The sequence below is a fragment of the Muntiacus reevesi genome, chromosome 3 (genome assembly GCF_963930625.1).
Source record: "Muntiacus reevesi chromosome 3, mMunRee1.1, whole genome shotgun sequence".
In the NCBI taxonomy this organism is placed as follows: domain Eukaryota; kingdom Metazoa; phylum Chordata; class Mammalia; order Artiodactyla; family Cervidae; genus Muntiacus; species Muntiacus reevesi.
In genome coordinates, this window is record NC_089251.1 from 512,929 (window position 1) to 539,932 (window position 27,004).

A 27,004-nucleotide genomic window follows, 5' to 3' on the forward strand; every position below is an offset into this window, starting at 1 on the left:
TCTCTCGAAGGAGTCACCTGCCCTTGGGTCTTTAAGGTCACACAGAACTGACCTCTGGCGCTTCACCGACACTGCAGCACTGAGCGTGTGTGTGTGTTCTTAGGAAGGGTCCGCAGCGGGATTTCATTTCTCTGCTGAGATTGGTGGTTGGGTCAAGTGGCATTCTTTTCTGGCCCGACAGCGACTTGCTAACATGGGAGAGTCCGTCTGCTTTCTGTCTGTCCCTCCCTCCTCAAGCTGGCCTCTTGAGCTAAGACATTCAGAAACCCATTTCCTTTGGATAAACTTTGCCCCATCATCATTTAAAACTTTATAACATCTTCTTGCTCTGACTCAGGCGTATGTCCCAGAGGTGCTTTTCTTTTACTTCTGCCAGGAATCAGGAGGTTTTTGTCCAGCTACATCAGGAAGCCAAAGGAAACACACACACACACACAAAACTAATGTGACCTCCCTCACCTTAATTCTGTGACTTCTGACTTTCATGGCCTCATGAAAGAGAAAGAAAAACAAAACTCGTGTCTCACACCAGACAGACCTTGTGGTTTTTAAGTTCTTCATGTCACTGATCCAGAACTAAGTTGTGAACCTGGTCTCACTTCAATAAAATATGCCTGCTGTGGTCACTGTCGTCCTATTACACGGCCTGATGGGTCAGGAGTATCCAGGAGCCACTACCATAGTCCCTTTATCCTCTTTAGTTTGTTGTGGACCTGCCTTTCCTGAGGTGTTGTTTTTTTTTTGACTGAGTCAGTCAGCACCCAGGAGCTTAGTTCCCCAACCAGAGATCAAACTGGGCCCCACGCAGTGGAAGCTCGGAGTCCAAACCACTGGACTGCCAAGGATTGCCCAGTTGCGCCTTTAAAAAATTGTTTTTTGCAGGAGGCCTTTAACGCCAAGCAAGGAACTTGTACCTATGGAGAGGTGGGGGCCTGAGCCCAGCTAGTGGACTGCAGGGCCGAGGTAAGGTGGGAGGGGGCTACAGCCAGCACACCCAGCGGCCAGTCGTTCTCCAAGCCCATACCAGGGCCAGAAAAGTCTCCCCATGGGTTTCATTCTAAGTGGACCAGTGCAGGGTGTCGGCTGCAGTGCCCCTCCAGCCTGCGGCCCCCGCTTGAAGGAAACGTCCCCAGTTCAGAAGCAGCAGAGCCCCACGCTGGACCTCGGGAATTGCTCCTCGTCCTCCTGGAGTCTGACATGGAAGGAGAGATTGCTCGTTGTGCCCCTTTTAGTAAAATAGCCATTGTCTGTCCCTCAGAAATGGAAGCAGCTGTCGAGGTTACAGCGGACGGTGGTCCTCTTCCTGCTGGTGGTCCTGATGCTCTTCGGCATCTTGTCCTATGTCCACGTGGCCAATGAGTGGACAGGTACCAGCTGCGTGATCCTCAGGGGTCCTGAGGGCTGACTAAGGGGTGGCACAGCGATCTGGCAGCGGCGGGAGGTGTAGACTTCAACGCATTGGCAGGAAGCGACATAAGGAGAAGCCTAGAATGTTCCCAGTCCCCCGCTATAAGGTGGCTGTTAATCTGCGGTGTGTGACTGTTTCCCAGACTGCTGTGAGAAGCGGGGTGGCGTCCCAGCCGTCTCACACCGAGATCCAGGTCCGAGGGTACATGCGGAGTCTGCACGCACTGCGCTGCAGGCACTTCTGGGCGTGGACTGCAGCGCTGGGAAGCAAGCGCAGGTGCCGGGAGGCGGGGCAGCTCCCTCCTGGGTTCTGCTCGTTGCTTCTTGGAGGAGGAAAGCGGCAGAGCCCCCGCGGCTTGCTCCTGCGAATGGCCTGTGTGCCAGCGTGGGCCCTCCTTGAAGTGGAAAAAATAAAAGCCAAGTGTTTGGGTTGTGGGTGGGGATAAAGACAGGAGCTGCCAGGAGCTATGGGCAGGGTGTGCTTCCCTGTGACCACTCTGGAATTCCTTGACCTGCCCTTTTCGGAGGTCCCAGCCTGTCCCTTTCCAGGAGTGCTGGCTGTGTAGGTGCTGTTTCCAGCGCCCTTTGGCTCTCCTCTGGGCCTTGAGGCGTATTTGAGATAAAATAGACTCTCCTGTTTAGCTGTGGACAGCAGGTCGGCGGCAGCATGGCGGGTGAAACCAGCAAATCCTCCCGTCTTGCCAGCTCCTCGGAAAGCAGCTGAGAACCCAGAGACCGTGGCGGGACTGTCGCCTCAGGTACTTGGAGTTAACTCAACGTGGAGTCGTAACTGGGGTCCAGGCCAGAAGCGCTTCAGCACGGCGTGGGCTGTTTGAGAGGGACTGGGAAGAGTTCTGCTTCCTGCCCTGTGTCTGAGGTTTTAACCTGAACCTCCTTGCTCCGGGCTGGTGGGACGGAGGAGACGTGGGGAGGGGAGGAGGGCCATCCTGTCTTCCGTCCTCTGCCCGTGTGGCGCTCCGGGTCCTTGGCAGTTGAGACAGACCGAGCCCTTTCTCTGGGAGCTGCTGGCTAGGGGCAGTCAGGCGGGGGCTCCACTCTGGACCTGCCCAGATGGAGGTGCTGGGGCCTCAGCATCACAGTGGGGTCAGCAGGGAGGACTGGGAGTTGGCAGGTGCGTGCAGCCTGCCGTCCACAAAGGGTGGGGCAGGGGTGAGACCTCGTCCTGGGGGCCCGGAGCCGTCCAGGGTGGGAGGCATGGGTGGGGGAGCACGTGGAGCCTAGAGGGTGATGGGGTCAGCCAGAACCGGGGCAAGGCCCCTGCCCAAGGGAGCCGGCCTTTGAGAGCCCAGGATGCTCCATACGGGGACACACTCCCCCGGGCTGGGGTGTCCAAGTGGGCCCAGGCGCCCCCAGGGAGAGGCTCTGGGACTGATGCCGGCCTCACGCCCCACAGCGTGCCTGGGAGGGACGGGAGGCTGCTCTCACCCCGTCTCTCTGGAAGGCCTGTGTGTGAGAGAGCGGTTTCTCCCTTTAGAGCCAAGCGCGTTCCTTCTGTCACTTCTGTGGCTACTCTCTTGTGTATTGACTTCACGGTCCGTGACACAGAACGTGGCTGTCTCCCCACCAAGAGACAGGTTTCCACAGGTCAGCCTCCACGACCTGGACTCTGGTGTCCAGGAGGGGCCTGGAAATGAAGGCGTGAACATCCACGTCTCCTGTGGAGCGAGTCTCGGGGCCCCTGCGCATCCTGAGGCCACTGGCACCTCCTCTCTGGGTCCGATGCCGGCACTCGTCCCCGAGACCTGCTTCATCTGTGAAGCTGTGTTTCGGCCGCTCCTGCTCTTGTGACCCGGGGGCCCGGCTCGGTGGGGTTTGAGTCTTGGAAGGGGTGTATCTTCACGGATCCTCCTCCAAGGTGTCCGTGGGTGCTGCAGCCAGAGGCTTTTCCATTCACGAGTCTGTGTCCTTGTGAGCTGGAGGAGTTGCTGTCACAGCCCGTGTTGGGCGGCTGGAGCCAGGACGAGTGCGCCCTCCCACAGCGCTTTGTCACTGACCGGCCGCCTCTGCCGCAGCCTTCCGAGGCTGAGGTGGGAGTCCCGGGCGCAGGCCTGGGCAGTGTCCTCTTGTGGCTCCATCGACGGGGATGGGGTGGCTCAACCCTGCCCTGCTACCCTTAGGGTCTGACTCCCAGACACGCTCTGGCCAGGGGCTAACCGACCCTCCAGGGCTACACTCGCCCATTGGCAGAGCCTCCGTCAGGTAGTCAGAGCCAGGAGCTGCTGAGAAAGGGGCTCCTCCCGAAGCTGCGCATCGTAGGAGAAATGGAAATCATTTCCCCTAGGAAACTGCAGCTGCTCAGCCAGTCCACAGTGCTCCCTGTGTGGTTCCAGGTCTGACTGGGGAGGGGCAGCGTCCTAGAAGCGGGATGGAATCATCGCACAAGTGACCCTTGTCTCTGTCCAGAAGCCCCAAAGGCATTTCCGACGCGGACCCCCCAACCTGCAGATGAGAGCGCCCGATGGAGACGCCCAGGAGAGGAGGCAGGCCCAGGCCCAGCGGAGGGCAGAGGTGGTGGGAGAGGCTGGCTGGGGAGCAGAGGCGCAGAGAGACGGCCTCAGGTACTGGGAGCGTCAGAGATGGTCTGTTCGTAGGAAACCCAGAGGCGTCTTTTGGTGGTTTTCCCCTGGAAAACAGAACCAGCCTGACGCTAAGGGTAACTTTCCTTTGTTGCAGACTGTGCCCCTAGGCAGCAGGGTCAGCGCCTGCTCACTTGAGGATCCCCGTGTAGAGTGGGAGGGAGAGCAATCCGCCTCTGCTCTGAACTGATTCTCTTCCTCCAGCTGGAGGGGAGCAGGGACCAAGGCGGAGCAGGGCGCCAGACAGCCTCCCAAGAAGGCAAAGGTCCCCCGCTGGCCTTTTCAGCGTCAGGCCCTGACGACTCAGGCCAGTCAAGGTAAGGGCTGCCTGCGCTCTCCAGGCCTCAGCTGGCGTTTGTTCTGAGGGGTGCGGTGTTGGCCACGCTGGAGAGTTGGGCTGGCCGTGCAGCTCCCGTCGTCCCGGAGCACGGGCACCAGGGGTCCTGGGACTCAGGGACTCTTCAGAGCCTGGTGACGATGCCAGCCCCTCTGCGGCTGTCTCCCCGGGTCCAGTGCTGCAGCTGCGTGATTAACACGTGCAGGAGGCTGGTCTCTCCACCCGTGTCCCGGTGATGGAGGCCTGGATGGTGCTGTGCACGTCTATCCTTCGGGGATCCCCCCAGGCGAAGTAGCCCTGTGTGTACAAGTGGTTCCCTCACAGGCGGCGAGAACCATCTCGAATGTGTTCCGAGCCCCGGGAGGAGTCTGATCAGCCTTGGGGTGTCAGTTCCCTGTTTTCTCCACCTCGGAAGCACCCTCAGCTGATTGGGCAGAACACAGGCACCACCAGACGAGACCTTCTTGTCTGGGTCACCAGCGCCTGGCACGATTGATGTCCACAAACCAGACTGCACACCCAGGCTTACTGGTTCCTCTGCTTCTGCTCCTTCGCTGTTTCCTGGAGGGTGGTCCCTGCCAGGACTTGGTGGAGGCTGACGAGCCTGGGCCGGGTGCAGTTTCCGCATGGGCCTTCATTGCGGCCTAAGGTGCCCCCGCGGCAGCCTCACTCGCTGTGGGGCCACAGGGCAGCTCTGTCTGGGTGCCCATGCCCTGCGTTCCTCCTCCCAGCCTCCCAGAACGAGCGCCAGAAGGCCGTGGTGGATGCCTTCCTCCACGCATGGGCTGGATACCGCAAGTTTGCCTGGGGCCACGACGAGCTGAAGCCCCTGACCAGGTCCTTCAGCGAGTGGTTTGGCCTCGGCCTCACGCTGATCGACGCCCTGGACACCATGTGGATTCTGGGGCTAAAGAAAGGTACCTGCTCGTCCCTGCGGTGGGCTCAAGCTTGCCACGCGTGACCCTCGGGCCCGAGTGAGCCTGATCTGGGAGGAGACCACACGCCGCGTCCTGCTGGGCTGCGCTTCCCCCTGTCCTGGCTGCCAGCGTGGCTGTGCTGGCCGCGGGCAGTTCTCTGTCCTCACACGTCCGTGCGCCCTGCGCCTCCTGCAGAGCGCCGAGTGTGGCGGAGGGCGGAGTGCAGGGGGGTGTGCAGCCCGTGTTTCTGTTGCGGTCGGGGGGCCCTGTGGAGGGAGGTGGCACGTGCGCCGCCGCAGCGGCCGGCAGCGCCCTGAGTCTCCCTCTCAGTCCTTGTCGCTGCAGACAGGGTGAGACGGGCGACGTGCCCCAGATGTTTCTGAGCTGGCGCGCGCGGCCCCGTCCGTCCTCCACTCGCACTGCAGCCTCCACCACTCACTGTCTCGTGCCCCTCGGTCGTGTGGCTTTGACGCCGAGCGCTTGGCTCACGCTGCACGGCCTTCCCCACTGCCCGCTGGCCCCGTGTTCTCTGTGCGGTTGGAGGACTCCTGGGCGCCCCCTCTTCATGAGGAGGTGGTGCCAAAACCCTGCAGGGGATGTGCGTAGCCCCAGAGGGAGCGGTCAGGCAGATGCTGGACTGTTAACTTGTTCCTGTACCTCTGCTGTTCCCCGTGGTAGAATTTCAAGAAGCCAGGAAGTGGGTGTCCAGGAAGTTACGGTTTCGGAAAGATGTGGACGTCAACCTGTTTGAGAGCACAATCCGGATCCTGGGGGGGCTGCTGAGCGCATTCCACCTGTCTGGGGACGTCCTCTTCCTGACGAAGGCTGTGAGTGTCCCGGCCTCAGGGCTGCTCGTGTCCGGGGGGGCTGGGGTCTCAAGTGCTCAGCGCTCAGTGATTTTCTCGTGGGATTGGGCTGCGGCAGGCGTTTGTTTCCAGTTCTGCCTCCTCCCGCTCTTGAGTCTGCTTCCGAGCACATGGGTGGCTGAAGCAGCGTTGTACCAGCCTGCTGCCTGCCCGTGAGGTCATTCTGAACCGATTGAGTCCAGCTCGGGTTTTGTAGCTGGCAGGGTTAAGGTCAGGTGAAGCCAGCACACTTGGGTCTGTCCACTGAATTACATGATAGTGGGTGTTGGGTTTACTACCGCGTCATGGAGACAAGGCCTCTGAGCAGCAGGAATCGTTGACTGATCGCTGTATTGTGTATCAGGAGGATTTTGGAAATCGGTTAATGCCTGCCTTCCAAACACCCTCTAAGATTCCGTACTCCTTTGTAAACATCGGCACCGGAGTTGCCCACCCACCCCGATGGACCTCTGATAGCACGGTGGCTGAGGTGACGAGCATTCAGCTGGAGTTCCGAGAGCTCTCTCGTCTCACGGGGGATAAGAAATTTCAGGTATGGAGGGGCTCTGCTTCCGGCTGGTGCGGGTTTTCTGCGGGGCCATCTCTGGCTCATGGAGGCACGTGCAGGTCTGTGTGGTCATGGGTCCTGGTCCATGAGAGTCATGTCGGTTTTGGTTCTTGTCCCACGTTCTCCTGGAGAATCGCGTTTTCTGGTGATACCAGAGGTGCAGACGGGAGACGTCCTGACCGGAGGCCAAGTCCCCTGCCTGGCCCGCCCCCGTGCAGTCCCGTGTCCTCGGGGCCCCGACAGCTGACGGCTTGTCCTGCCGCGCTCGGCGTGGCCTGGAGTCCACTTGCCGTTGTCCAGGGCCCTCCTGCAGTGGCGAGGCCCGCCTGCTCTGTTGTGGCTGAGTGCCATGGGGTGTGTTGGAGCTCTGGGCTTTGTAGTCAGGTCAGTGTAGGTGACGTCGTGGTTGTCCCCTTTGTGGCATCCAGACTGGGCCCTGCACACAAGTGTCTTGGGTGGGCAGCTGGAGTGGTGTGCGGCGTGGCTCTTGGTATGTGGGGGGCGGGGCAGTGCGGACCCCCGAGTCTTCCTCCCAGGGAAAAAGTCCTAATTTGAAGACCCGGACCAGGAAAAGGCCTCAGGTGTGTCAGGGACTGCTGTGGTCACAGCAGTCTGCAAGGCCGTGAGCTTCTATTCACTACGGGCTTCCTTGGTGTCCAAATGCCTCCCTCAAGCATTCCGGGGACCCTGCCATCTGAGCCCAGAGAACAGACAGCACCCCAGTGGGTGGGACCCACACTGGTCCTATTGACCTTTATTGCCCACCCCGCTCTGCCTTGTAGAGCGGCTTGGCACAGCGAGAGGCTTCAGCTTATGTAGTTCCTGCTGCAATCACCACAGCCCTTCCGAGTTGAAACTGGAGAAACCGAGGCAGGAAGGGTGCTGGTTACTTGTGCAAGATCAGAGGTGGTGGGAGATGGGGGATTCAGACCCACTGCATCTACCCTTGAGTCTTTTCTCTTCTGTTTTTTATCCATATCAGTATTTAATATTAAATTGAATGTAAAGTGAATACCAAATCTGAAAGTCCTCTGTCATCGCAGCACAGAACATCGCACAATGACTACTCTCTGTGAATAGCCGCGTGGCGTCAGCGCCTTCAGACCATTGTGTAGCCATCATCACCGTCAGCTCCCCAAACTGACCCCTTGTCCTCAACTAGACAGTAACTCCCCACTCTCCCAGGTCCTGGACACTAGCATCTACTTTCTGTCTCCATGAAAAATACTTTCATTTTTTAAAATTCTGCATCTTTCTTTTCTTATTGTGGTAAGAAAGTCACATAACATAAAATCCGCCACCATAAAACCATCTTGAAGCATCCAGTTCGTAAGTGTTCAATCTGTTCACACTTGTGCAATGGATCCCCATAACTTTCTCATCTGGTGCGCAGAAGCTCTGCACGCGTTACATACTCACACGTGTCATTCAGTTTTCTGTTTCTGTGAAGTGTGCTGTGCAAGGTCTGTCATATAGGTAGGGTCATACAACATCTCTCCTCGTAAGAGTGGCTCGTTTCATGCATCGTAGTGTCCGCAGGGTTCATCCACAGAGGAACATCAGAATTTCCTTCCTTTTGAAGACCGAATAATATTCCATCATACGGAGGGACCACACTTTGCTTTTCCACTCATCCATCAGCAGACACTGGTTTGCTTCCACGCTGTGGTCGCAGTGAATGGCGCATTTCTGAACACGGCTGTAATACCAGCCTGTTAGATATAATCCCTGGAACTGAAATTATGAGGGCACGAGGCCACTCAGTGCTCAGTGTTTCTGAGAAAACGCCATGCCATTGACCCAAGAAGCTGTACCGTTCTGGATTTCCACCAGCAGCGCACAAGTGTTTCAATTTCTACACATCCTTGCAACACTTTTTTTCTGTTTTTTGTTTTCATAGTAGCCACTGAGGTGAGTGTGAGGTGATATCTGATTCTTGTGGTATCTATTTCCATTTCATTAATGATCAATGATGTTAAACATTTTTTAATATGCTTATTTGTGTGTCTCCTTTGGCAAAATGTCTATGAAAATCCTTGGCCCTCATGTGAATCAGGTTGCTGGGGTTTTTTGTTGTTGTGTTGTAGGAATTCTCTATACACTCTGGACAGTCATCCTGAGTCAGATATGTGGCACGCAAATATTTTTCTCTCATCTGTAGTTTGCGTGTTTCCCGTATATGGTGTCCTTAGATGGACAAGAGATTTTCATTTCCAAGGGGTCAATCTCTCTTCTGCCGCCTGTGAAGCAGGTCTTCTGTTCCAGTCCCTGGATGAAATGTCAGGTGCCGCCCGAGGTCCGGGAACCCTGCTAACAATGGGGGACACACATTGTTCACGTGAGGTCCCCGCACCTGAGGACAGTTCCGCCTGGAGTGAGCCAGTTGCTCATAAGGGTCACTTGCAAACACACGTATTGCCATGTCTTGGCGGTTGTGCGATCGCAGAGGCGTAAAGCAGCTCACTCCAGGGAAGTGTGTGCATTGATGGGCGTGTAACTGTTGGGTCCCGAGGACGGTGAGGAAACCTGCACGGAGCCTTGGGCAGACACACGTGCTGCCCCGGCTCAGTCGGAGACCAGGTGGGATGAGTCTTGAAAGGGAATAGATGTTTCCTGGTGGCTGAGGACTTTGGGGCAGTTATCATGAGCAGCAACCTTGGGCTGGGAAACAGATGTGCCTGCAGTCCGGCGGGAAGTGGGAGCACAGGGCAGTCTTCAAGAGGAGGTGCCAGGCCCACAGCTGTGGCCTCAGACACGGTCCCAGGTGGAGGCTGGGAAGCATCTCAAGGACAGGTTCAGTCCCGCGGTCGGGCATCCTGGCGCTGTGTCGGAGGACAGCCCCTCTGCCCAGCCCACCCGCTCACCGCCCCCACCGTCTGCCCCAGGAGGCTGCAGAGGAGGTGACGAAGCGCGTGCATGCCCTGCACGGGAAGCTGGATGGGCTGGTGCCCATGTTCATCAACACCAACAGCGGCAGCTTCACCCACCTGGGCATGTTCACCCTGGGCGCCAGGGCCGACAGCTACTACGAGTACCTGCTGAAGCAGTGGATCCAGGGCGGGAAGAAGGAGAGCCAGTGAGGCCTGCTTTTCTGCCTTCGGGGTGGCCCCCGGGGCTCGGGGTGGCGGGGCCCGGTGTGGGGAGGCTGTTTCTGTCCATCCAAGTGCAGAGCAAGGACCGGCCACGGGGCATGGCTCCTCCTCGCTGGGCAGCAGGGGTCTTCCTTGGGGTTGTGGCAGCTTGGTCATTGGCTCCAGTGGGAGGCAGCCGGGGCCATGAGGGTCTCCTCGTGCTCAGGGCTTGGACGCTGAACACGCAGACATTCCCAGGGAGCAGACTTGTCCAATTATAAAACAGAGATAACCCCCCGTGGGGTGCTGGGTCCGCTCAGCCTCAAGCCTGGGGGTGACGGTGGCCCAGGAAGTGTTACTGACAGGAGAGCCCGCAGCTGGCTCCGGGGGAATCAGGCTGGCAGAGGCTGGTCTCCAGTGGCCCCGTGGGGCTGGTTGGGAGGCACTGGCCTCACTGGAGTGGGGGCGGCCCAGAAGCCCATGAGGCTGACCCCCATGGGGCTGGCGGGGCCGGGCCTCGTAGATCCCAGAACGGGGACCGCAGCTTGGGGTGACGCCCTGTTTGTGGACCTGAGGGCTGTGCGCCCACCTGGCCAGAGCACGCAGGCCCTGCTGGTCTGCACAGGCTGCTGGAAGACTACCTGGAGGCCGTGGACGGGATCAGGAAGCACCTGCTCGCCAAGTCTGAGCCCAGGAAGCTGACCTTCGTGGGGGAGCTCAACCACGGCCGCTTCAGCGCCAAGATGGTGAGTGGGAGCGTATTGCCCCGATCCGGCCTCAAGGCAGCTTGGGGACCCAGCCTCTGTGCTTGATGTCTGATGGCTCTGAGAGTGGGGATGACCCGGGGAACCTCGTGATCCTGGCCGTGGAGTGTGAGCGGTCCCGGGTGAATGTGGGTGTCCCGTGACAGCAGCAGGAGGGGTTGAGGTCTGTGGGGTGCCAGGGCCCCCACCCCAGAGCCCCCACCTCCTCCAGGACCCCTGCCCTGCAGCGAGTCTCCACTTCCATGCTCTTGGGGAACCCCCACTCCCAGTTGCACCCCCTCCTGCAGCCAGGGCTCCATCGACCTTTGAGGTGGTCCTTCCAGAAGCTTCTCCCTGCCCGTGTGGGGCCCCAGGCGCTTGGCCTGCAGCTCCGTGCCCTGTGTGAGGCCCGACGGCGCTGGGCCCGCTGATGCGCTGACCCCGTGGTTTCAGGACCACCTGGTATGCTTCCTGCCGGGGACACTGGCTCTGGGTGCCCACCACGGCCTGCCTGCTGAGCACATGGAGCTGGCCCAGGCGCTCATGGACACCTGCTACCAGATGTACTGTCAGATGGAGACGGGGCTGAGCCCCGAGATCGCACACTTCAACCTGCACCACACGAAGGCTGTGAAGGACGTTCAGGTCAAGGTGAGCCGGGCTGGGCCACGGCTGGGCCCAGAGGGGCGTGCGGGGAGGCGCCGCCTGAGCCCACGTGCCTCCCCAGGCGGCCGACAGACACAACCTGCTGCGGCCCGAGACCGTGGAGAGCCTGTTCTACCTGTACCGCCTCACGGGCGACCGCAAGTACCAGGACTGGGGCTGGGAGATCCTGCATAGCTTCAACACCTACACGCGGGTGAGCCCCCGAGGGTCCCCGGGCCTCGTGTCCCTCCCAGGGCTGCGGGGAGGCCCTGCCCTGCCGTGAGGCCGGGGGGCGGGGCGTCCGTGTGTCCTGTCTGGGGACAGCTTTGTCGGCACACAGAACGTGTCGCTCCTGGGTCTTCTGTGCCCTTGGGCAGCGTGTTTCCACTCAGCGGGTGGGTGACCTCTGGCCGCTACGCCCCAGGCCGGGGGCCACAACGAGCTGCACCCCCTGCTATGCCCAGGGCCCGCTGCCCACCCTGGCAGGGCTGAGACTTGACCTCCGCCCTGTGGCCCCTGAGGTGGACTCTACACCCCTCGGGTGGCCTTGGGGCCTCTGTGAGGCCTGCACGGGTTTTGGAGGTGGCACTTGGCATCTGATCACTGAAGGGAACCGTGGCTGACCTCCAGGGTGGCCATTCCCCCCGTTGGCTTTGGTGTCCTCCCCGCCCCAGACCCTGCCCTGGGGGGCCGTGTGTTCTGGGGTGGGCGGGGAGGGGGCGGCGCCTCGGGCTGGCAGCCTCCAGAGGGCTGAGCCAGCGTTGTGATGCTGCGGCCTTGGCCCTCGAGCAGGTCCCCTCGGGCGGCTATTCTTCCATCAGCAACGTCCAGGACCCCCGCCACCCCCAGCCCAGGGATAAGATGGAGAGCTTCTTTCTGGGGGAGACGCTCAAATACCTGTATCTGCTCTTCTCCGACGACCCCGACCTGCTGAGCCTGGACACCTACGTGTTCAACACAGAGGCTCACCCCCTGCCCATCTGGGCCCCCTCCTAGGGCGGGACGGCTCTCGAGTAGGCGCTGCCCAGGAGGCTGACGTGTGCTGTCCGCGAGGATGCCCGTCGGCAAGACCCGGGCCCTGACCTTGGGGGTGTGGTGTCCCCCCAGCTGGCGGCACGTGCTCCGGGCCGGGCTGCTGACAGAGGCCGGCGGGCCACAGGGCCAGAATGTTTCGGGGCCTCGTAGCTGCTCGGGGTGGCCACTGGGCATCCGGTGCTCTGCCGCGGGTTCTGTGCTCCTCGCCTGGTTCCTGTTGGATCACCGTTTGGAACACGTAGGAATAAATGGGCGGTGTGATTCTGGGGATCCTGTCCACTCAGCGAGTTTCTTTCTTCCTCCTAGAAAATCAAATCATGACTACATTCCTGAAGCCTGAGCACTCTCCTGCTGCCCCGCAAGGGCTTCCTTGGGGTCCTGGGCGTCTGGTCACCCAGGCCACTTTGGCCCAGAGCCTGCGATGTGATCAGGGACAGGGGCTGAGGGTACGGCCCAGTGCAGCCCAGCTCGGGGTCACAGCCCGTGAACACGCCCGACCCAGGGGCTCGGGGCGTCCTGACCTCATGGGGATTCGGGCTCCTGGTGGGCTGTGGTGTTTACATGTTGGACTCAGGGATCCGCCTCTGCCTCTGCAGGGCTGGGCAGGGCTGGGCGGCATGTTCCCGACACCCAGCCCAGTAGATGGGCTCAGTTGGGATAGAAGCACATGTGCTCTGTGAGGATCTCCGTGTGGATGGACTGGTCTCTGAAACGCTAGGGGTAGATTGAGAGACTCCAGGCTTTTGGGTCCCAACTCCATTTTCTGCCCACTGAAAGTCATATTCCCCCCCTTTGGAAATCCTAATTCTGTTAGGTATCATGAAAAACGTCAGCAGAAAGCTCAGCAAAGCTTCAGAGAAGGGACGGTTGTCAGCCACAAGGCAGAGGAGGCAACTCCCAGCTCTTGTTCCCAACAGGAACACACACACACACAGAACCAATCACAGCCTGCTTTCAACGACAGCAGCAGCAAAACTGCAAGGAGAAATTTAAAAGCAGGAAAGTGGTCTACCCAAAGGAACAAAATTAGTTGATAGAAACCATCCCTGAAGAATTTCAGACATCAGAATTATTAGAAAGCAACTTTAAGAGAATTGTTTAAAAGTGCTAAAAGAGGACTTCTCTGGTGGTTCAGTAGTTGAGAGTCCACCTGCCAATGTGGGGACATGAGTTCGATTCCTGGTCTGGGGAGGTGCCACCTTCTGAGGGTCAGCTAAGCCCGTGTGCCACGACTGGTGAAGCCTGTGTGCCCTAGAGCCAGTGCTTTGCAACAAAGAAGCCCCACAATGAGAAGCCTGTGCACCGCGATGCAGAGCAGCCGCTGCTCCCCGCAACTCGAGAAAGCCCTCACACAGCAGCAGAGGCCTCGTGCAGTCCAAAATACATGATTTTTTTAAACGCTAAGAGAGCTCACGGAAAACATGCACATGGAAGTAAAGTAAATCCAAAAATAATAAGGAGAATGAGGATACGGAAAAATCATGAGAAGAAAGCAAAGTCTCAGACTGAAAAGCACAATAACTAAAAGATTCACTCGGGGGTTCCACAGCAGATTGAAGCCGGCAGGGGAAAGAAAGGGTTGGAGTTGGTGCCCGACGAGAGGCGCTCGTGTTAGGAGCACAGAAAGCAGCACAGACCAGTGAGCAGAGACCAGAGCGCTCTGGGGCCCCGTCCTGCTGGGTCCCACGCGTGCCTTACAGGAGCTTCAGTGGGAAGAGAACAGGGGAAAATGAGTAGTTGAAAAAATAGTTAAAATCTTACCAAATGTGATGAAAGATATGAACCTACAAATCCAAGAAGTTCAGTGAATTCTAAGAATCAAGTCAAAGAGACTCACACCTAGACACTTTGATAATCAAATTGTTGACAGAATCTTGAAGATAGCGCAAGAGAAATGACTTATATACAAGCCATCTTCATATTAACAGATAATTTCTCATCAGAAAACGACAGAGACGGACTTCCCTGGTGGCCCAGTGGTTGACTTCCAGTGCAGGGGACATGGATTTGTTCCCTGGTCCAGGAGCTGAGATTCCATAGCTGTAGGGGATGTGTGCACAATCAAACCTGCACACCACAACTAAGACCCGCCAGAACCAAAAGTAATTAATTTAAAATAGAAAACCATAGAAACCAAAAGGCAATGGCATATTTAAAGTGATGGGTCAATAAAGCTGTCAACCAGAATCCTATATCCAGCAAAATTGACCTTCAAAAGTGAAGAATTTAGGGCATCACTGATTCAATCGACATGAGTTTGAGCTTTGAGCAAGCTCTGGGAGATGATGAGGAACGGGGAAGCCTGGTGTACTTCAGTCTGTGAGGTCACAAAGAGTCGGACATGACTGAGCGACTGAACAACAAAGGCATTCCCAGATAAACAGGGAGTTTGTTGCCACCAGACCTGCCCTACAAGAACTACTCACGGTGTCCCTTCAGATTTAATTGAAAAGACATTAGACAGTACCTCCCAAGCCATAGGGAGAAGTAAAGATCTTTGATAAAGGCAAAACTATGGGCAAATATAAAAACCAGCATTATATTTTTGGTTATGACTCCACTTTGTATTTACTATAGGATTTGAAAGACAAATGCATGAACAGCAATTACAGATTTATGTTATTGTGCACAAATGTGTGAATATATAATTTGCTATGACAACATAAAGCAGAAAGGATGGAGTTGTTTTGAAGCATAGTGTATGTATGTGATTGAGTGTAGTTGTCTACTTAAGTATACTGTTATAAACTTAGGATGTTAAGTGTAATCTCCCTGGTAACCAAAGAAAATACCTGTGAGATAACATACACAAGAGTCTCTAAGAAAGCTACTAGAGGTAATAAGTTCAGGAAAGTTGCAGGGTATTAGATCAACAGACAAAAAAATCAGCTATGTTTCTATGCACCTGCAACGAACAATTCAAAAGGAAATTAAGGAAGCAATTTCACTTTAAATCGCCTCTAAAAGAATAAAATAACTAAAACTCAATTTAACCAAGGGGGTGATTTAACTGTACATTGTAAACCATAAAAATGGAAATTAAGACATAAATAGGTGGAAAGATATCCTTTGTTCATGGGTAGAAAGCTTTTTTCCTTTTGGCTGCAACACTCAGCTTACAGGATCTTAGTTCCCCAACCAGGGATCAAACCTGGCCCCAGCAGTGAAAGTGGAGAGTCCTGACCTCTGGACCACCAAGGATGTCCCAGGAAGACTTAATTTTAAGATGTCAGTACTACCCAAAGTGATCTGCACGTTCAATGCAATCCTTATCAAAATTCCAGCTTTTTTTTTTTTGCAGAAGTTGGAATATCAATACTCAAATTCATATGGGATTGCAAGGGGCCCTGAATAGCCAAAATAATCTTGAAAAAGAAAAAAGAAGACAAACATTTCCCAAGGTCAAGACTTCCTACAAAGGCACAGTATTCAAAACAGTGTGGTGTTTTCATAAGGCTAGGGTAGACACCTAGATCATGGAAAACAAGAGAGCTATGTTGTTGTTCTACTGGAAAAACCATAGCTTTGACTAGACCTTTGTTGGCAAAGCAATGTGTCTGCTTTTTAATACGTTGTCTAGGTTTGTCATAGCAGTGATGTTGGAGTCCAGGAAAAGAAAGTCTGTCCCTGTTTCCATTTCCCCCCATCTGTTTGCTTGGCTGTCATCAAAATAACCTCTGCACGCTGGAGGACGCTGTCAGGAGTTCACAGGCCCCACGGGACAGACGGGAGAAGACAGTTTCCAACAACGGTTTAATAACCAAAATATACTTTTTAAAACCTCTAAAACTCAAGAACAAAAACTCTTGAAACTCAACAACAAACGAAAATACTAAAAAAAAACCCAAATTAAACAACAAAAAAACCACAACAATGAATCAACGGTGGAAACACTTTTTATGCTAAAAGGGCACATTATATGTATAATGTAATACATGCACACACATGTCGACTTTGACACGACTGCGGGTGCCCCTTGGGTCGGAGCTGAGAGCACTGAGCCCTGCTTGGAGACGCCCCTTGCCCCTGCAGACGTTTCTCCAGGGGCTGACACATGCTCAGAAAGCGCATGGAGAGGTGCTGTCACGAGTCAGGAAATGCCAGGCGACATCACCGTGAGAGACCACTCCCACGGTGGCAGTGCCATCGCTAAACAAGTGTTGGAGAGGATGTGGAGAAATTGAAACTTCTCTGCACTGCTGGCTGGGATGTATAGCGATGCAAACGCCGTGGAAAGCAGAGTGGCACTTCCTCGGAAGCGAACAGAATCACCACATGGTCCTGCGCTGCCCCTTCCAGGCGTACCCGCCCCCAAACTGAAAGCAGGGTCTTGAAGAGATCATCGCACACCCAAATTGACAGCCGCGATTTAAACACAGGCGAGAGGTGGAAACAACCTGGTGTCCACTGATGGATCAATGGATATGCACAATGTGGTCTGTCCATAAACGGAATATAATTGACATTTATCTGGAAAAAAGGAAGGGAATCCTGACACAGGCTACAACATGGATGAGCGTTGAAGACGTGATGCTCAGTGAAACCAGAGACAGATAAATTGTGTGTGAGTCTACTTGTGTGAGGTCTCTAGAACAAGCAGACTCAGAGACAGGACAGCAGAGGCCATCCCTGGATTAGGGCGAGCGGGCTCAGTGGTAGAGAAGCCACCTCCAGTGCAGGAGACGCGGATTCGACCCTGGGTCACGAAGATCCCTGGAGAAGAGAATGGCAGCCCACGCCAGCGTTCTTGCCCGGGGACTCCCATGGAGGAGCAGAGGAGCCTGACAGGCTGCTGCCCATGGGGGTCTCAGAGTCAGACACGACTGATGACTGAACCATCAACAGCCTGGGGGAGGTGTTTAATGAGTGAGGAGCTTCTGTTTGGGAAGATGAAACAGTCTGAAAGTTAGTGATGGTCGTTGCACAGCAGTATGGCTGAACTTACAGCTGGTGTATTTAAATGTGGTTGAAAGCGTGTAACTTCACACACACAGATGAACATGGCCTCAACTGCAGGCGCTGCGTGGGTCAGAGCTGGGAGCCTGGGGCCTACTTTGGGAATCTCTGTGCATCCCAAGTGCCCGCCTCTGGTTCCTGGCAGCTCTGAGGTCTGAAAGGGGCAGGGTAGGCTCTGGTAAGGGGCCGGGCCTGGCTCCCAGATCCAGGGGCTGTGGAGGGGGAATCAGGCCCCAGCTTTGTCCCCAGACGTACCTGCGTGCTCAGGGCCACAAGTTGTGGCTGGAGTCTCAGAGGAATCAGATGCTCCTCTCTGGGACTTCCCGCTGCTGCCCAGGCATGGAGGAGCCGCCTGGAGCATCTGCAGGGGTTATGCGGTGGGCCTGCGGTGGGTCGGGGTCCAGCCTCTTAGCTGACAGAGGAGGGGCTGCCATCCACGGGAAGAGGCAGGCCTCTCAACACAGGACGGGCGCCCCTAGATGCAGGGCCGGGAGCACAGGAACAGGCCCACGGGCACGCGGGAGCAGGGCCACTTTGGCACGCAGAGATAGGAGGCGGGGGACACGGGCACGCAGGGGCGGGGGCACAGGGGCACGCAGGGGCGGGAGCAGAGGGGCGCGGGGACGCAGGGGTAGGAGCAGAGGGGGACGCAGGGCCGGGGGCAGAGGGGGACGCAGGGCCGGGGGCAGAGGGGCGTGGGGACGCAGGGGTAGGAGCAGAGGGGCGTGGGGACGCAGGGGCGGGAGCAGAGGGGCGTGGGGACGCAGGGGTAGGGGCACAGGGCCATGGGGACGGGGGTGGGGGCGCGGGGGCGCGAGGGACCCAAGGGTGTGTAGGGATGGGGACGCGGGAAGGGGACTGGGGTGATTGTGCTGTGGCCCTGGGTGACCTCAGGGCGGCCACACCCACAGGGCGGAGTCACCTGGGGGACAGTCATTGTCACCACACTGAGCCGCAGCCTGGGGCCTTGCGGGGCGGGGCCCAGGCCAGCTGATTTCCAGCGGGTCCAGCACCCAATGGGCGAGGCCTGGGCAGGCACCAGGGTCCCGTGGGCCGGGGACCGTCCTGGGAGTGGGGACGGGCGGCTCCCTCCCCTCTGCTGCCCGTGCGGGCCACCCCCCACCCACCCGCTCCGGCCCGGCTCACAGGCGCGTCCCCAGCAGGACTGTGGTCAACACAGCCCCGCCTGAGACCTAGCAGGCCACCTGCTCGGCCTGCCTGGCCCCTCCAGGCCCTGGACTGGCACCAGGGCAGTCGGGGCCCTTCTGTGCTTTGGGTACCGGGGCACCAGAGAGGGGCTGGCCTGAGGGGGCAGGAGAGGGTCCCAGGTTCCAGCTCGGCATCCGAGCAAGACGCCCAGCTCCTGCATGGGCTCTGAGGCCCGGCCCACCCTCCTCTGCCCGCCACGTGGCCCTCGAGGTCTCTCAGGTGCTGGGCTCCTTTCCCAGGGCCGCTGACCCCACCCCTCACCCTAGGGCTCGAGAGCTGTCCTCCCACCGGCCCCGTCTTCCGAAGTCTCTCTTCCTCCCCCTCAAGGGCAGGCCTTCCCCAGCCGGGCCGGGAGGGGGCCGGGCGGCAGGGAGGTCCCCTCCCAGCCACACGCGCATGGCATGGCGCCCGAGCTCGCAGCAGCCGCGGAGGACGGGAGGCGGGCATGCACACCCCCGCCCCAGCACGGACCCTGCAGCCCTCAGCCCACTCCCGTGCCCCCACGGTGACTGTCTCCACGGTGATGCAGACGGAAGGGCGAGTAGGGAAGCGTTGCTCACAGCCCCGCCCGAGCCGTCACGTGAGGGGTTCCCGCTGGTCATGTGACCCCAACCGCCTGACCCAAAGCTGCGGGGCGAGGCGGACATGAGCCCCCATCCCTGGCCGACCCTGCCCTGGGCCCTGGTCCTGCTGCTGGGACTGCAGCTGCGAGGCCTGGAGGCCAGGGGTGAGTGTGGCCCAAGGCCCCCACCCTGCCGGGCCCCCTCCCATCCCCCTCAACCCGCGCCAGGCACCCCCACACTCACCCCCAGGCTCCAACCCCCATCCCCCATGACCCCCACCGGACCCCCAATCCCCGCGCCCCCCACCCGGCTCCCTCCCATCCCCTGCGACCCCCACCGGACCCCCAATCCCAGCTCCCCCCACGCGGCTCCCTCCCATCCCCCCAAGACCCTGCCGGGCCCAATCCCCGCGTCCCCCACCCGGCTCCCTCCCATCCCCCGCGACCCCCACCGGACCCCCCAATCCCCGCGCCCCGCCCCCCCCCACCCCCGGCTCCCTCCCATCCACCTTGATCCCTCCCCGGGCCCCCCCACCCCGTCCCCTGCAGCCCGATGGCTGCCCCCGCCCCCGCTGAGCGTGGTGCCCTCCAGCCCACAGACTCGGGGACCCTGAGTTTCAGGAGGCCTACTTCGAGCAGCTTCTGGACCATTTCAACTTTGAGCGGTTTGGGAACAAGACCTTTCTCCAGCGGTTCCTGCTAACAGGTGAGCTGCCCTGGGGAAAGTGCCCTCTGCTGGTGAGGGGTGCGCCCCCCTCACCCGCCTCCACCCGGCAGAGAAGTTCTGGAAGAGGGGCGAGGGGCCCATATTCTTCTACACCGGCAACGAGGGGGACGTGTGGTCCTTCGCCAACAATTCGGGGTTCATCCTGGAGCTGGCAGCGCAGCAGGGGGCCCTGGTCGTCTTTGCCGAGCATGTGGGTACCGGCCGGGCCGGGGGCGTGGGGGGGTCGCCCTGGGGGCTCAGAGTGAGTCCGCCCACCCGCCACCTGCCTGCAGCGTTACTACGGAAAGTCGCTGCCTTTCGGCGAGCGGTCCACGAGGCGCGGGTACACGGAGCTGCTGACGGTGGAGCAGGCCCTGGCTGACTTCGCAAGGCTACTCCGGGCGCTGCGGCAGGAGCTCGAGGCCCCTGATGCCCCGGCCATCGCCTTTGGCGGCAGGTGTGTCCCTGTCTCCTCTCTCCCCCGGCAAGCGTGCCCGGCCCCGCCCAGAGCTTCTGTGGGTCTGGGACGCGGTGGGTCCTGGGAGGCACGGGGTGGGAGGCCCTGAGAGGGCAGAGGACGTGGGTGTCGGCGGCACAGCCTGCACGCTGAGGGGCCGCCGAGTCTCCCTTGCAGGCGGTGGGGCACTGGGGGTGCCCTGAGCTAACTCCGCAACCGCACCAGCTACGGGGGGATGCTCAGCGCCTACCTGAGGATCAAGTACCCGCACCTCGTGGCGGGGGCCCTGGCGGCCAGCGCCCCTGTGGTCTCGGCGGCAGGCCTCGGCGACCCCTACCAGTTCTTCCAGGACGTCTCCGCAGTAAGCCAAGGCCCCGGCCCCTCCCTACCCTGGGCAGCCCCGCTGGTGGGTGCAGCCACACCCTTCCTCCCTCCAGGACTTCCAAGGCCAGAGCCCTGAGTGTGCCCGGGCCGTGCAGGACGCGTTCCGGCAGATCAGAGACTTGTTCCAGCAGGGAGGTGAGGCGGCTTCCCCACCCTGCCACCATCCCACCTCCCTGCATGGGCCTGCAGCCCCCACAGGCCCGCGTCCCCCCTCCCCGCAGCCCCCACAGCCCCGCGTCCCCCCCCCGCAGCCCCCACAGCCCCCACAGCCCCACGCCCCCCCCCCCCGCAGCCCCCACAGGCCCGCGTCCCCCCCACCCCTGCAGCCCCCACAGGCCCCACAGGCCCGCGTCCCCCCCCCGCAGCCCCCACAGCCCCGCGTCCCCCCCCCGCAGCCCCCACAGCCCCGCGTCCCCCCCCCGCAGCCCCCACAGCCCCGCGCCCCCCCCCACAGCCCCCACAGCCCCGCGCCCCCCCCACAGCCCCCACAGCCCCGCGTCGCCCCCCCCCGCAGCCCCCACAGCCCCGCGCCCCCCCCGCAGCCCCCACAGGCCCGCGCCCCCCCCCCGCAGCCCCCACAGCCCCGCGTCCCCCCCCCGCAGCCCCCACAGCCCCCGCAGCCCCGCGCCCCCCCCCCGCAGCCCCCACAGCCCCGCGTCCCCCCCCCGCAGCCCCCACAGCCCCCACAGCCCCGCGTCCCCCCCCCGCAGCCCCCACAGCCCCCACAGGCCCGCGTCCCCCCCCGCAGCCCCCACAGGCCCGCGCCCCCCCCGCAGCCCCCACAGGCCCGCGTCCCCCCCCCGCAGCCCCCACAGCCCCGCGTCCCCCCCCCGCAGCCCCCACAGCCCCGCGCCCCCCCCACAGCCCCCACAGCCCCGCGCCCCCCCCACAGCCCCCACAGCCCCGCGTCGCCCCCCCCGCAGCCCCCACAGCCCCCACAGCCCCGCGTCGCCCCCCCCCGCAGCCCCCACAGCCCCGCGCCCCCCTCCGCAGCCCCCACAGCCCCGCGTCCCCCCCCGCAGCCCCCACAGCCCCGCGTCCCCCCCCGCAGCCCCCACAGGCCCGCGTCCCCCCCCCGCAGCCCCCACAGCCCCGCGCCCCCCCCACAGCCCCCACAGCCCCGCGTCGCCCCCCCCGCAGCCCCCACAGCCCCCACAGCCCCGCGTCGCCCCCCCCGCAGCCCCCACAGGCCCGCGTCCCCCCCCCGCAGCCCCCACAGCCCCGCGTCGCCCCCCCCGCAGCCCCCACAGCCCCCACAGCCCCGCGTCGCCCCCCCCCGCAGCCCCCACAGGCCCGCGTCCCCCCCCCGCAGCCCCCACAGCCCCGCGTCGCCCCCCCCGCAGCCCCCACAGCCCCCACAGCCCCGCGTCGCCCCCCCCCGCAGCCCCCACAGCCCCGCGTCGCCCCCCCCGCAGCCCCCACAGCCCCCACAGGCCCGCGTCCCCCCCCCGCAGCCCCCACAGCCCCGCGCCCCCCCCACAGCCCCCGCAGCCCCGCGTCCCCCCCCCGCAGCCCCCACAGGCCCGCGTCCCCCCCCGCAGCCCCCACAGCCCCGCGCCCCCCCCCCGCAGCCCCCACAGGCCCGCGTCCCCCCCCCGCAGCCCCCACAGGCCCGCGTCCCCCCCCCGCAGCCCCCACAGGCCCGCGTCCCCCCCCCGCAGCCCCCACAGCCCCACGCCCCCCCCACAGCCCCCGCAGCCCCGCGTCCCCCCCCCCGCAGCCCCCACAGGCCCGCGTCCCCCCCCCGCAGCCCCCACAGGCCCGCGTCCCCCCCCCGCAGCCCCCGCAGCCCCGCGGCCCCCCCCCGCAGCCCCCGCAACCCCGCGTCCCCCCCCCGCAGCCCCCGCAGCCCCGCGGCCCCCCCCCCCGCAGCCCCCGCAGCCCCGCGCCCCCCCCCCGCAGCCCCCGCAGCCCCGCGTCCCCCCCCCGCAGCCCCCGCAGCCCCGCGCCCCCCCCCCGCAGCCCCCACAGGCCCGCGTCCCCCCCCCGCAGCCCCCACAGGCCCGCGTCCCCCCCCCGCAGCCCCCACAGGCCCGCGTCCCCCCCCGCAGCCCCCACAGCCCCGCGCCCCCCCCCCGCAGCCCCCGCAGCCCCGCGCCCCCCCCCCGCAGCCCCCGCAGCCCCGCGCCCCCCCCCCGCAGCCCCCGCAGCCCCGCGCCCCCCCCCCGCAGCCCCCGCAGCCCCGCGCCCCCCCCCCGCAGCCCCCGCAGCCCCGCGCCCCCCCCCGCAGCCCCCGCAGCCCCGCGCCCCCCCCCCGCAGCCCCCGCAGCCCCGCGCCCCCCCCCGCAGCCCCCGCAGCCCCGCGTCCCCCCCCCGCAGCCCCCACAGCCCCGCGCCCCCCCCCCGCAGCCCCCGCAGCCCCGCGTCCCCCCCCCGCAGCCCCCGCAGCCCCGCGTCCCCCCCCGCAGCCCCCGCAGCCCCCGCAGCCCCCGCAGCCCCCACAGCCCCCACAGGCCCGCGTCCCCCCCCCGCAGCCCCCACAGGCCCGCGCCCCCCCCCCGCAGCCCCCACAGGCCCGCGTCCCCCCCCGCAGCCCCCACAGCCCCGCGCCCCCCTCCGCAGCCCCCACAGCCCCGCGTCCCCCCCCGCAGCCCCCACAGCCCCGCGTCCCCCCCCAACCCCCCTGCAGCCCCGCACATTGTCAGCCAGGAGTTCGGTACCTGCCAGCCCCTCTCTGGACCAAAGGACCTCACCCAGCTCTTTGGCTTTGCTCGGAACGCCTTCACCGTGCTGGCCATGATGGACTACCCTTACGCCACCGACTTCGTGGGCCACCTTCCTGCCCACCCCGTCCAGGCATGGCGCCCGCCCCTGCCGTCCGGAACCCGGGGCGGGGCCCGGCCACCCTGGGTGCTCAGAGCAGGCCGCCCCAGGGCCTTGTGCCCGCTCAGCCCTGGGACCAGGGCAGGGGAGGGGGGTGGGTAGGGGGCCCGGCCACCCTGGGTGCTCAGAGCGGCCCGCCCGGGGCCTTGCGCCCACTCAGCCCTGGGACGAGAAGGGGGCGGCGGGGGGCGCGGCTGCTGAGGCACCATGTTCCCCAGGTTGGCTGCAGCCGGCTGCTGGGAGAGAGCTCGAGGATCGCGGGGCTTCGCGCGCTGGCCGGTGCGTCTGCCGCCCTGCCCGGGCCACTGCTGAGCACAGGGGCCCCGCGTTGGTGGGGGGCAGCCAGGCCCAGGGAGGGCGGTGTGGGGCGGGGCGCACCGAGGCCGGCACTTGACCCCCATCCCCCGTGGCCATCCCCCCCCTCTGGAAGGCCCCCAGTGCAAAGGGCGGCACACCCCGCCCCAGACCCCCCTGCTGGGAGGGGCTCGTCAGGTGGGCTGTCCTGCAGCCCTGAGCAACCTAGACAGAGCGGACAGCACAGCCCGCCCCCGGGACCAACACCCCACTCCTCGCTGGGCCCACGGGGCCCCTGCAGAACCCCTCTAAGCGGACAGGGTGGGTGTCCAGGCACCTGGTCCCAGCAGCGCTCTCCCCCAGGGCTGGTGTACAACTCCTCTGGCACAGAGCCCTGCTATGAGATCTACCTGCAGTACCAGGCCTGTGCGGACCCCACAGGCTGCGGCTTGGGCAGTGACGCCAAGGCCTGGGACTACCAGGTTCGGGAGGACTGGGGGCCCGGGGCGGCCGGGTGCGGGGGGTGCTGGGGGCCCGGGGCGGCCGGGTACGGGAGGGCTGGGGGCCCGGGGCGGCCGGGTGCGGGGGGTGCTGGGGGCCCGGGGCGGCCGGGTGCGGGAGGGCTGGGGGCCCGGGGCGGCCGGGTGCGGGGGGTGCTGGGGGCCCGGGACGGCCGGGTGCGGGGGGTGCTGGGGGCCCGGGGCGGCCGGGTACGGGAGGGCTGGGGGCCCGGGGCGGCCGGGTGCGGGGGGTGCTGGGGGCCCGGGGCGGCCGGGTGCGGGAGGACTGGGGGCCCGGGGCGGCCGGGTACGGGGGGTGCTGGGGGCCCGGGACTGCCGGGTACGGGGTGCTGGGGGCCCGGGGCGGCCGGGTACGGGGGGGTGCTGGGGGCCCGGGGCGGCCGGGTACGGGGTGCTGGGGGCCCGGGGCTGCATGGGCCAGCCTGACCGTGGCGCGGCGTCCCGCAGGCCTGCACTGAGATCAGCCTGACGTTCTCCAGCACCAACGTGTCAGACCTCTTCCCGGAGCTGCCCTTCACTGAGGCCCAGCGCCAGCAGTACTGCCTGGACACGTGGGGCGTGTGGCCCCGGCAGGACTGGCTGCAGACTAGCTTTGGGGGGGCTGGTGAGGCCCACGGCGGGGGTGGGGGTGCGGTACCCCCCCTGCACTGAGCAGGCTGTTTCCCAGGCTCTAGGACCCGGCTCCTGGGTCAGGCTGAGGGGGCCCTCCAGTGCCCACCACGCTCCCTCCATCCCTTTCAGACCTCATAGCTGCCAGCAACATCATCTTCTCCAACGGAGACCTGGACCCCTGGGCGCGGGGCGGGGTGAGTCACACGGGGGCCGCGGGCGTGGCTCCTGGCCGCACTCCCCCCATCGCTGCTTCCTCTCCCTCCATTGGTTCCCCTTCTCCTTCGGTGGCCTGGCGTCTACTCGCTCACGGTCACCTTTCCTTTATAACGGAGCCACTTTCCTCAAGCCCCTGTGGGGGCCACATTCTACCTGCCAGGACGAGCAGCCGGGGGCGGGGGCTCAGCCCAGGGCACACGCCCCTGACACAGTCTCCTCCAACGACAGATCCAGAGCAACCTGAGCGCATCTGTGCTTGCCATCACCATCCGCGGGGGGGCGCACCACCTGGACCTCAGGTGCGGCCTGCCTGCGGAGGGGGCGGTGCCCGGTCTGGGCGGGCGAGGGTGGCAGGGCTCAGGGCCGGCCAGCCCAGCTGAGCGCCTCCCTGCCCGCCCCCAGAGCCTCCCACCCAGACGACCCTGCATCCGTGGTGGAGGCCCGCAGGCTGGAGGCCACTCTCATCGGCAAGTGGGTGGAGGCGGCGAGGGGCACGCGGCTCCGGGGATGAAGGCTGCCCGCCGCAGGGCCAGAGACCACCGGCTGGGGCCTGAGGCGAGGCAGGGGCAGGCGCCAGGCCCCAGCTCCTGCAGCCGGAGCCGTGCCAGGGTGGGCAGGGCCTTGCCCAAGGAGGCGCTGGACAAACACTGCTGGCCTGTCAGGCATGCCGGGTCCTACCCCTGTCCCTTCTGAGGCCCTGGACCCTGGCAGGCCTCACACCACCTCCTCAACTCGGCTGTTGAATAAAGCAGAGTCCTCAGCTCCACGTGCTGTCCTGCGTGTTGGGCGCGGGGCCTTTACTGCTGCAGGAAAACCCGAGACACAACCAACGGCCGCCCCAGCGAGCCTCCACCCTTCTCAGCCGTCCTCTTCCTCTAACTACTGCGGTGGCCCCGCAACCCCCAAATCCACCTGCTTGGGGCCAGGCCTGCACAGGGTGGAGGGCAATCTGCTTCCCTGGGCCGACTGTCCCCGCCGGGCCGCGGAGCGTCCAGGAGGAAGCCTGCAGTCCGGAGTTTGAACGAACCACTGCCTGAGCGGCTCCTGGGCTGCAGCGTGGGGATGGGCGCACCGTGGGCCCTCGGCTGGGTTTCTGCGCAGAGGCAGCCAGCAGCCACAGGAGGCAGGCCCTGCAGACCTGAGTAAAGCCCCGCTGGGCTGTGGGCGAGAGGGGGCGGTGGCCTCACAGGATGGACACGGGAGGGCCATCGGGACAAGTGCCCGCGGCGGGTGAACCAGGGCGGGCAGGCCCTGCAGCAGCAACATGCCTCCTCACACACCTGGGGAAAGGTCAGCCCGGCCCAAAGGGTGCTGGGCTGGGACTGGGCCCAGCCCAGGGATCTGGCTTCTTGCTGGAAACCCACACCCTAGTCACTTCACTTCAGTTGCTCAGTCGTGTCTCTCTGCATGCAACCCCATGGACTGCAGCACACCAGGCCTCCCTGTCCATCGCCAACTCCCGGAGTTTACATAAACTCACATCCATTGAGTTGGTGATGCCATCCAACCATCTCATTCTCTGTCGTCCACTTTTTCCACCTTCAATCTTTCCCAGCATCAGGGTCTTTTCAAATGAGTCAGCTCTTCGCATCAAGTGGCCAAAGCATTGGAGTTTCAGCCTCAGCATTAATCCTTCCAACGGGTGCTCAGGACTGATTTCCTTTAGGATGGACTGGTTGGATGTCCTTGCAGAACCAAGGGGCTCTCAAAAGAGTCCTCTCCAGCACCAGTCTGAAAGCATCAGTTCTTCGGTGTTTAGCCTTCTTTATGGTCCAACCCTCACATCCATACGTGACCACTGGAAAAGCCATAGCTCTGACTAGACAGATCTCTGTTGGCAAAGTAACGTCTCTGCTTTTTATTAAGCTGTCTAGGTTGGTCACGGCTTTTCTTCCAAGGAGCAGGCAACGTTTAATTTCACTTTCACACCCTGGGCAGCCCTAAGGAATCGGTGCTGCTGGCCACATAGGACCATGACAGGCACTCTGAGAGGAGCAGCAGGCGCTGACACCCCGCACCCAGGGCAGCGGGCAGAGCTAGGCCCACTGAGGCCCACAGCATTTCACAGCCTCATCCTGGGGCCGCCTCGCCCAGCGCCC

General features: G+C 62.7%; 2 protein-coding genes and 1 long non-coding RNA gene across 3 annotated transcripts; 2 read left to right on the forward strand and 1 right to left on the reverse strand.

Annotated features, from left to right (window-relative positions):
- Positions 1-1,045: 1,045 nt before the first annotated feature.
- LOC136163021 (endoplasmic reticulum mannosyl-oligosaccharide 1,2-alpha-mannosidase-like) lies at positions 1,046-12,915 on the forward strand. Its single transcript, XM_065927433.1, has 14 exons — positions 1,046-1,132; positions 1,241-1,367; positions 2,050-2,165; positions 3,832-4,007; positions 4,209-4,321; positions 4,414-4,573; positions 4,852-5,258; positions 5,937-6,085; positions 6,468-6,656; positions 9,557-9,747; positions 10,368-10,488; positions 10,939-11,136; positions 11,213-11,344; positions 11,923-12,915. Exons 1-14 carry the CDS (start codon positions 1,046-1,048, stop codon positions 12,124-12,126), a joined length of 2,370 nt encoding a protein of 789 aa, XP_065783505.1. The 3' UTR covers positions 12,127-12,915.
- A 3,128-nt stretch (positions 12,916-16,043) lies between these two features.
- On the reverse strand, positions 16,044-17,654 carry LOC136162618 (uncharacterized). Its single transcript, XR_010662156.1, has 2 exons — positions 17,377-17,654; positions 16,044-17,275 (listed from the first exon to the last, which is right to left on the reverse strand). It is a non-coding gene; the product is annotated as an uncharacterized lncRNA (long non-coding RNA).
- A 1,246-nt stretch (positions 17,655-18,900) lies between these two features.
- On the forward strand, positions 18,901-25,671 carry DPP7 (dipeptidyl peptidase 7). Its single transcript, XM_065927080.1, has 13 exons — positions 18,901-19,057; positions 19,485-19,598; positions 19,670-19,809; positions 19,892-20,055; positions 20,281-20,416; positions 20,493-20,574; positions 23,069-23,235; positions 23,481-23,541; positions 23,920-24,038; positions 24,525-24,681; positions 24,819-24,883; positions 25,134-25,204; positions 25,308-25,671. Exons 1-13 carry the CDS (start codon positions 18,976-18,978, stop codon positions 25,414-25,416), a joined length of 1,467 nt encoding a protein of 488 aa, XP_065783152.1. The 5' UTR covers positions 18,901-18,975; the 3' UTR covers positions 25,417-25,671.
- The last annotated feature ends 1,333 nt before the right edge of the window (positions 25,672-27,004 follow it).